The sequence below is a fragment of the Phragmites australis genome, chromosome 13, assembly GCF_958298935.1.
Source record: "Phragmites australis chromosome 13, lpPhrAust1.1, whole genome shotgun sequence".
Lineage (NCBI taxonomy): Eukaryota > Viridiplantae > Streptophyta > Magnoliopsida > Poales > Poaceae > Phragmites > Phragmites australis.
In genome coordinates, this window is record NC_084933.1 from 14,735,145 (window position 1) to 14,745,358 (window position 10,214).

Below are 10,214 nucleotides of genomic sequence, written 5' to 3' on the forward strand. Positions count from 1 at the left end.
AGAATATTAGTGAATTGTTCTAGATTTTTGAGAATTTATTTGAGATACTAACAATCATTACAAGTTATAAAAGTAGTCTTTTTTAGAGAATTTTAGTTTTAAATATACAAAGGATTTTTTGGTGAATCCAATTAAAATAGGTTGCACATGGATTATGAAACACGTAAAAAAAAGTTTTAAATTTTTTGGAGTAACAGAAGACCACCGTTTTGAAAAAGAGGGAAAGCAAAATTCAAACGCACTGCTATTACTGCTCATACGTGGTACTGTTCATGACCGGGCCATTTTTATCACATGCTCACCGAAAATGCTAATGTAGCCTATTTTTGACATACTGTGTGTCGAATACGGTGCTACAGTACTATATTTGGCACACCGTGTATCGAATATGGTATTTTCGGTGTACGATATACCGAAAGTCAATTTTCGGTAAACGAGGTGCCGAATACAAATGCTAAAATTGTAAATACGACTATATGTTGTCTATTCAGTAAATACGGTCACATATGTTGTCTAATTTTGTATTTTTCCAAGATCACGCTTATTTCGTTTGGGCAAAACATGGACCAAAATTAAGCACTCTCCAAAGCCACGGAGAGATTTTAAAAATACACTTTCGTTAAAGTGTCATCTTAATCCATATATCTAGGATGAAAACGGATCGAATACGTATGGAATCAAATTCGGATAGTACGATTTATCATATTTTAATTCGAATACAAATACGGATTCAGATATCCTCGAATACGAATATGAATCGGATAGTTCGAATACGAATCCGCATTCGGATATCTACTCGATCTTTGAAATTCAGGTCGGAAATTTAAATTTTTGAAAAAATTTAACTGAAATTTGATAAAATTCGACTGAAATTTATTCTAATTTGATTGGGCCGGAATTTTAGAAAATTTGTTCAAAATTCATGTTGGAAATTTAAATTTTTGATCAAATTTAACTGAAATTTGACTGAAATTTGTTCCAATTTGATTAGGTTGGAATTTCGTTCATATCTGAAATTTCTAAAACTTTAGCAAAATTTAGTTCCCTGGTTGGCGGATACGGATACGAATTGGATATATCTCGAATTTGGATATCCATATTTAAATCCGAATCTCGAAAACAAATTCGGATATATCCATTTTAGTATCCATTTCAGAAACGAATACGGATACGGATATCCATATTCGTATTTTAACAGATACGAAATCAAATAATTCGGATTTTCTGACATCCATTTTCACCCCTACATATATCATTAATATAGATGGTCTTATATACCATTAACATAAAAATAATATTTCATTAAAGCATCCATAGATTAAGTGCATTTCGACGATTTGGAAAGCCACGCAATAAAGACTCGCCTTCCCCTCGCCTACGACTAACTACTCTCTCTCCCCTCCCCTCCTAATCATCATCGGTCATCGGACTTGCAGCTCCGGTCTGGGGATTCGAGGAAGGAGATGAAATCGCCATTGCGCAAGTTCCGGGGACTCGGCCTCCACCACCACCACCACCACCACAAGGAGAGGAAGGACCACCGCCCGCCGCCTGCCAAGCTCGACGAGCTCGGCGACGCCGCCCAGGTTTTTGTTCTCGCCGGAATTTCTCTCTGTTTCTTACCCGATCACGGCGCGGTACCGGGTGCGAATACGCGCCAAGCTCGGATCGCAAGGCTTGGCCCGGTCGAGGAGTCGCGATTTCACCGCGTGCTTGTTTGGCGAGTCTCCGCGGTCCGTGTTGGGTGCGGCGAGTTGCTCTTGGGCCGCAGTGATTATCTGGGATCAAACGTTCTTTGGTCCTCTGATGCAATTGGAGGCAACGATGCAGAGATAAATATTTTCTTGTTTTATTTGTTAGTTTGCCCTTTTCTTTTCATTTGGTGGATTTTTTAAGAGTTTATGTGAGTTAAATTGTTCAAGACTTTTCCAGTAAACAGTAGTTTATCGACAGGTTCTAGTATCTACGAAGTGTGTGGAGCCGAATTGCGTCTATGAGTCCTTGTGGCCATTACAATTTAGGAGCATTTGGTATTTCGTGGCTTGTTTCTTGTTGGTCAAAGTCTACGGTAGGGAGCTTTGGATTAGGCAAAGTCTCTATCTACAAATGGTCTCCGAGTCAGCAATTCAAATTCGTCGTGTGGGGAGGAATAGATGCTTTATGTTAGCTAGCATTGGCTGTCGGGTTCTTATATTCAACATCATCATTAGAATAAAGTATGTTTTTGAAATTTGGGAGGACTAGGTCATTCCAGCATATTCCATCTCAGAAACAATGTACAGTTGTTATCTGACGCTATTTCAATCTTCCCGAAGAAATTGTGGTCAAAGGTGTTTGTATATGGACGTTAGGCTGATTTTGATGGAAGTGGTCGAAGTTTTCCGGATCATATATGATAGCAGGTTGAAAGAACTACCAGCTGAGTATTTTGTACGTAGCTAGAGTTGTACACCAATCTGTTGGATGAAAGTGCAGTGCTCTGAATCTCTGATGTATCAGTAGGAAGTCTTCTAGTTCATTTGGTTGTATGAAATTCTGGACGTGGAATCATAAGTTAGTCGCTTTTTCTCAAGTGGAGGATAATAAAAAAAAGAAGGATGATTTAAGTATTATCTTACTGTATGGGGATTTGGTTTTCCGGTACCAAATCTTGTTGCTACAATTGCCTTCTCTAAATAAAAAGGCATAAAGCCTTCTACAACTGCCCTTTAATGGAAATAAGAATTTTATTACTCATCTTTTGTCGTGTTGTAATTATAACTTGAATACTGTTCTTACTTTGCAGGAAATGGAAGAAATGAGGAATTGTTATGATAGCCTGCTTTCAGCTGCAGCTGCAACAACAAACAGTGTATATGGTACTTGATGCTTTAAATTTAAAATGAAACAATACTGCCCCAGTTATTACTGTTAGAAGTTTTCATCTGGTATAACTTTCATAATGACACGTAATCCATTATATACAGAGTTTGCAGAAGCTATGGAGGAAATGGGGACTTGCTTACTTGAAAAAACTGCATTAAATTATGATGATGATGAAAGCGGTGAGTGATTGTCTGGATCGATAAGCACATATGACGTGGAAACTTGTAGGACAGCAATTATTCTTAGGAGTGCTTCTAGCAAATTACATTTGTTGACTTCGAGAAAATTGCTATTCTTCATGTAACTGTTTCTTTAATTAAAAAATGTCAGATTGAAACCTTTCATTAGTTTATTATAATTTTCCTTATGGTTTAGTCTCAAAGTGGGATGATATTCAAAATTTTCAGTGAACATGGAAAGCAAAACCTTTGTGTTTGTTTTGTAAATCCACTTCCCTTGGTTCATGAAGCATTTGTTCTTCTTCGCATTATTCATTTGGTCTTACCTGCAGGTCGAGTGCTGATGATGCTTGGAAAGGCCCAGTTTGAACTACAGAAGTTTGTGGATATCTATGTAAATCCCTTTGATTCTGCTGTCCAATTGTAACGAGACATACTTAGAATTCATCGTACTTGTTCAACGTCGTGTAATTGCTTTAGACTCTGTTAAGTCTGACTAGTATTTTTTTATAGCGTACAGATATCATAAATACAATCACAAACCCATCGGAGTCACTTCTCAAGGAGCTACAAGTTGTAGAGGTTTGACTTCTTTAATTCTGATTCTCCCAAACTTATATAATTGTGAATTCTCAGCTTCAAATATTGTTAGGTTGTTACTAGTTCATTGTTCATAGTGTAGTTATCATCATTTACGAGGTCATGTGATATGCTGCTCTTTACATTGATTTCTATTGATGCAGGAAATGAAGGGCCAATGTGATCAGAAAAGGTACCAAATTTACATTGAATTCTATCCTTTCTCAGTGTTATTTTCCTCCTAACAAATGCTACTACTGTTTTCGCCCCCAGAGAGGAATATGAAGCCACGAGAGCAGCCTACATAGAGAAAGGACGATCAAGGCACTCTAAAATAGAATCATTATATTCAGAACAACTGCAAACTTCTTTTCATGAGTACCAAGAGGAAGCGGCATTGTTTATATTTCGCTTGAAGTCGCTGAAGCAAGGTCAGTTCCTGAGTATTTTGACACAGGCTGCTCGCCATCATGCTGCTCAGGTAGCTCATCTTTTCCTCACAGAAACTACTACTTACACACATTGGTACGTGATACGCACTACACCTATCTTATCGTTGTTTGGAATTTCAGCTGAGTTTTTTCAGGAGGGGGCTGAAGCATCTAGAAGCTCTAGAACCTTATGTAAAAGCAGTTGCCGAGAAGCAGCACATTGACTACAGTGGGCTAGATGATGACAGTGATATTGATGATTACAACTCTTATCAGGATAATCACAGCCATGGCAGTGAGTTGAGTTTTGACTATGAGATAAATGACAGGGATAAAGACCTTCCTGCTTCTAGAACTTCAATGGATGTAAGTTCCTCTTTTTCAACTGATCAGTTCATTTTATATTATGTAGCTAAGTTTCATTTACTATAACCTAAGTTCATTCTCACTTCTTAGTGTTAAATTATGTGTTTCAGCATCTCACAATATGAATACCTTGTAGATAATTATTTATGCTGTCAATCCTTTGTGATAATGTGGTCTAGTCAGTTAACTTTCTTCAGTTCAGGGATTAATTTGGCCTGGTTCTTCCTTTATGAGAAAAGAAAGAAAGCTGACACTTACCTGCAATATAATAGAAGAAAAACTGCTGAGATTTTGCATAAAGTGTTGCTTAGGAAAAATCAATGAAAACAATGTGAGGAAGATTCATTCCCTTCCATTGAATACTACCTATTAAGGATGCAAACTGTTTTGAGCTTGAGAGTTAATCCAATCAAAGAGCCAGTTATTGGTTCTGCTCTCGTTTCCCATACCACAGTATGTTGTTTGGGCCAATTTACAGAGGCTGTAGAACTGTGGTGGCCCTATACCACACAGTTCCTGAAATAGTTGAAATGGTACTAAAAGTAGGTTGGAACCTGTCGTTTAATGTGGAACACCCTTGCCCAACTAGTTAGTGGCCCCGTATGGCCCAATTGTGGTATCAGCAGGATAATCCCACATGGAGAATTTAAAGTGTAGAGTTGTAACAGATAGTATTGTAGTGGTTGAGGCCCAAACCTAACTCTGGGTTAGCACTTTGCCCATGTTGGTATGGTACATGTGTGTAAATGCTCGTTCTATCTCCTTCTCTTATCCCGCTGAAATTTTTTTAACATTCTTTTTCTTTCTGTGTATAGCTGGACCAGGACCAGGCACCCCAGGTGAGTTTCCAAGATCTTCCGAAGGAACTTGAGCAGGTATCTTTCGGCTTGTTAGTTATTTGCTTTGCGCTTTCTTGAATATTGAGTTCATTCTCATTCACATGACATACATTCTCTAGATTGAAACATATAGAAAGAGTACAAACAAACGTTAGCTACACCGGTCTTCTTCTGGATCCATTTCCATATCTTAGCTACACTGGACTTTTTCTGTTGAGTTGTTGTTAGGCTAGAGATTAGATTAGTTGGTTTGTTTATCTTATCTAGGTTGAGTTGTTAGAGAGACACCACGTGTAAAGGGGTTTGGCTGATTTGATTAAGCAAGAGGAATAAGAGAAGCCTCCCTCCTTCCCTCTCACCCCCAGCTCACCCTGTCCGGCCTCACTGGTGCCTTGCCACGGAGACATCTTGTTGACCATGACCCCGTTGCCTAATCTTTCACAACTACAGCCTTCACTCCAATTCCAATCTAGCCCCTAGCACAAGCACTCAACATTCTAGTGTCAGCGCTGTGTCCTTCGAACGATAGTTAATGTATTATAGTCGTACAAAATGGCACTTCACCAACTATTTTTTTGCATAATATCTCTCTAGATGGACCACATTAATCTGAACTTTCTTGCTATATAATGTTTACATAACACTTTGATAATTATGTCTGGATTTTTTAATATCCTTGCTTCCCTTACTGGTTCCAGTTCTTGTGATATGTCATATCTCTGTTCTTCTGTTATTTAAGTCCCGATGGCACTGCATCTAAAGCATGTCCTGAAACTCTTTGAAGTAACATTTGTTTGTACAGGAAAACATCGAACAGATAAAGGCGAATTTAGTGGCTCCTCATGTGAAGCCTGAGATTACCCAATCAGCACCAATTTTTGCTGACAACGTAGCTGCAAGGTTTTGGAAAATGAATGCATCAAACAGGACTGTTCATTCCTACAAACTCCCAACACCAGCTGATGACAAGAACTCCGCTTCAGCAGTCACCAACACATCGCCTCGTTTAGAGCAACCTGAAAGTAAACCTCATGTGGCAGCAAATTTGTGGCATTCCTCTCCACTGGTGAAAGATTTTAAGCCGAGCTCCATGTATAGTGGACCTGTTAAGATGCCGTCAAGTACCGATGGGATATCAACGCCACTAGTTTATTCATACTCCACATCAGATTTTAAGAAAATGAAGAGGGAAGCTTTTTCTGGCCCAATTCTGAGCAAAGCAGGACTGAGCAAGCCCTTGTTTTCTGCTACTGATCACATACCATCTATGAACAATCCTCGTGCAATGTCAACAAAATCATATGGCCCAGGTTGGCAGTCATCTGTGGCTCCAAAAGTTAACCCTAGGATCACTTCACTGCCAACAACTTCCCCCAGAATAAGTGAGCTTCATGAGCTGCCTAGGCCTCCGGCAAATGTAGGCAACCCCCATCCTGGTTTGGTTGGATATTCTGGTCCTCTGGTATCAAGGCGGCAGACACCTAATGTACCAACTCATGTGTCACCACCATCACGTACAGCATCACCGCTTCCACGGCCACCTGCTGCCATGAGTCGCAGTTATTCTATACCTTCAAACAGCCAAAGAACACCTATTATTACTGTGAATAAGTTGTTGGAGTCTAGGCATAGCAGGGAGAGCAGCGAAGTTTCCTCACCCCCACTAACACCTATATCATTGGCAGATGTTTCCCGCAAATCAACAGCAGAAACAACTGTAGACAACAAAAGGATAAAGGGTAAGTTGTTCCTTTTATATAATATATAATGGGTTTTCATGACAATGTTGTCTATAAACATGATCATATTTCTACAATTCCATCATAGCATCTTTCCTATTTTGATAAAAACCAATACTTGTCCTGGAACTATGTATGAAACGCTAGTTACTTACCAAGGTTTTGGTGATTGGCCGATGAAGTTCTTATTTCTTGTAGGCCAGGTATCATTTTGTGCTATTTGCTTGGGAAAATGATGATTCTTATGTTTTCTGGATAATACACAATCCATGTAATTACGTAGGGTTTACAATTTGTCTGGTTGCAAAAGGTTGGCATTGCTTTGGAATAATAATAACATCAACTTGGATCTCATTTTTCTTCAGCAAATAAATTGCAAAAGGTTGGCATTGCTTTGGAATAATAATAACATCAACTTGGATCTCATTTTTCTTCAGCAAATAAATTATTAATTTCATGGTAGTTTGGCTTATTGATAACATTAAATTTACACAGTGCTTATATACGTTGTTCTGGGAATTTCTGATTAATAGGTATCACATGTATAATTTGAACTATCTGTGCTTTGCAATGGCTTGATTCAATTATTGATTTCAGTCAGGGCATTTGTGATATTTTTTAGGCATAGCATTTGAATGTGATAAAGGTCATAGTATCAATTATGTCCTATAACATTCCAATAAAATCCAATCCACTCTTTATCATGGCAAGCTTCAAGTATACAGAAATATTCATTTTTGCTATACAAATATTACAAATGATTTCTGATTTGACATCTGACTACCTTCTCTCCTTTGTTTGCAGAAACCTTGTGACCGTTTTCACGGTTCAACCCGTCAATGGTCATAGGCAATTTTGTTTGTAATTAACTGTGCGTTCTAGGACTCCCCCTATCTAGTATTTTTGTTTCTTGTGAAGGAAAAAAAATGTAAATAAAGTTAGCATCAGTTCACCAATGAAAGATTCTGTCTCCAGTGTATGCTTATCTGATGGACTATTTGATTTACTGTGTTGCTTATTTGAGTTATTATTTTTTTGATTGTCGTGTATTATCTTCACCATTTCACTGTTTGGACATTACTTTTTTTGTCTGTTGAAAGCGTTGAATAGGGAAGCAATTCCTGTAGGGTTTTAGGGCTTCTGATAAACAGATGTTATGCCAAAATAACCTGAAAGCCTAAGCTAAATGCTTCGTGTTGACTACTCTCTTTCACATCGGGACTGAACTGTGGCAATGTGATATGAAATACATACACCAAGGGCTATTTTGTGGTCTGATGCTGCGACATGACTAATTTTGTGGTCTTTGTGGCAAATTTTCAGAGACATTGCAGGCCCATATATTCTTTGCATGAAGACAACGTATTCAACTAAACCCTTTCATCAAAAGATAGAAGATTCCCCTCCCAAACTTCAGTTCCTGTCCCCTTTCCATTGCAGGAGTAAGACATTGCTCTTCTGGATCGACACATGTAAAAGATGGGAATAAGCGGAAAGTTTTCTAGAAGACAACTAATCCTTACTGACTTGATACGGCCAAGATGCTCTTATAAAAAGGAGAAAATAGAAGTTAGATCTGCGAACACCTGGATGGTCATAAATCTTCAGAGTAGCAAGAATAATACAAGTTAATAAACCGAGTACTGATTGCTCTAGTATGTTTTTCATTACGTTGCAATGCGTCCTTGCATTAGCCAAATGGACGAAACAATATTTCTTTTATCAAAGAGATCTTCTTGAAAGTGTGATTCTTGTATGCTTACCTACCATTTACACCATCTGAAAGAACCTAACCCCAGTATTATCATTGCAGGTCAAACTCAAATTGCAGGGACCAAATGACTCTAAATAGTGGTGCGTGACACTGACTCCTCACAAACGATATTATCCAAAGAGAATATTGAGATTTGCCTCGGATTGCGCGAATCGCTGCATATATAGAGTGTGGCTCTACCAGCAGAATTTTTTGTTTTCTCATAAATGACAAATGGTGGAGGCCCATTGGATTATGTTCTGGAGCTGACTGCACTTCACCTTTGAACCGAAAATGTGCATGCGCTGAACTATGCATCAGCCTCTGTAACCTGCCGCCGCTAACTGAATATATTCCTGAACCGAATAATTCATGCCAACGACCGGTGATCGGTATCCGGGAAAGCTGTGGATGGGGCAAGCCGATATGCATGGAGTCAGCGGCGGTGGAGCGGTCCGGTTGGTCCTGTAAATTCTCCCTTTCCTGCTATAAATACCGCGACGTCGAAGAGGGTAGTGCCTCGCCGATCACCGGAAGGAGGAAGGAAGAAGAGGGGCCTTGCATGAGGGCCAGAGCCTGCCTCTGGTAGCCAAGGATGACTTGCCTACATGTCCTAGCGAGTCCCGGTTGCACGTCCGGTTCAGCTGGTGTGTGGGCAGTCTCCTTGGCTAGCCTGAGTGGCTCTTGCTTGTCATGGAAGGCCTCTTCTTCTCTGTTACTCTCGTGATACTGTCTGCCTGTCTGGTGCCTCATTTGCTTTGTCAGGTATATATGGCAGTTCAGTGGTGATTCTGAATTTATGATTCATACGTAATGCTGAAGAGTTAGGACTATGTTCAGTTCAGGTTTGCTGCTACGTTTTTTTTTTTTTTTTTTTTTTTTTGCAGAAGTCTTCAGAAATATGTGTTGGACACTTACTTGGCTCTACACTACCTGTGATCTGGCTCACTTTGGGCATTTTGGTATTGCTTAATGAGCACTTCTGTTGTCTCAGAGGTCATATGCATACTTGGATTAAAATGTGCCTTTTCCTTTCCAAATCTTCTAACAAAGATGAACATATGTGGATATAATTACAAAGCAATATATGTTTCCAAGACTTGTAAAATGAGTTTTGATCAGCACCTGTCGAGTGTAGACCGCAACATACTTTTGGATGGACTTGAGGGTTTGGAGGGTCCTGCTATATTTAAGATGCCTGAATACAGAGCAACTATGAGTCGATGTTTGTCTTCTTACTCGAGCCAGCGCAACTTGCCCCTGCCTACCGCCAGCCTCTACCGTCTCTGGTGGCTCTCCCGCCGCTAGATCCACTCCTACCGCCCGCCGTCGCGATAACCTGGCTCCGCCAGGCTGTCTCCGTTCACCCTCACCCTGGCATCACCCACCGGCCGTCTTCCAGCAAGCGGCATCCCCGTCACCCCATGGCCTCACCGCTCCACCCCCACGCCTGCCTCCCTCTC

General features: G+C 39.8%; 1 protein-coding gene across 1 annotated transcript; it reads left to right on the plus strand.

Moving 5' to 3' along the window:
* Nucleotides 1–1,350: 1,350 nt before the first annotated feature.
* LOC133888736 (uncharacterized protein At2g33490-like) lies at nucleotides 1,351–7,998 on the plus strand. Its single transcript, XM_062329082.1, has 11 exons — nucleotides 1,351–1,586; nucleotides 2,786–2,858; nucleotides 2,967–3,044; nucleotides 3,377–3,438; nucleotides 3,558–3,626; nucleotides 3,788–3,816; nucleotides 3,897–4,104; nucleotides 4,196–4,420; nucleotides 5,236–5,295; nucleotides 6,062–6,998; nucleotides 7,803–7,998. The coding sequence occupies exons 1-11, from the start codon at nucleotides 1,464–1,466 to the stop codon at nucleotides 7,811–7,813; spliced, it is 1,875 nt and encodes a 624-aa protein (XP_062185066.1). The 5' UTR covers nucleotides 1,351–1,463; the 3' UTR covers nucleotides 7,814–7,998.
* Nucleotides 7,999–10,214: the final 2,216 nt, after the last annotated feature.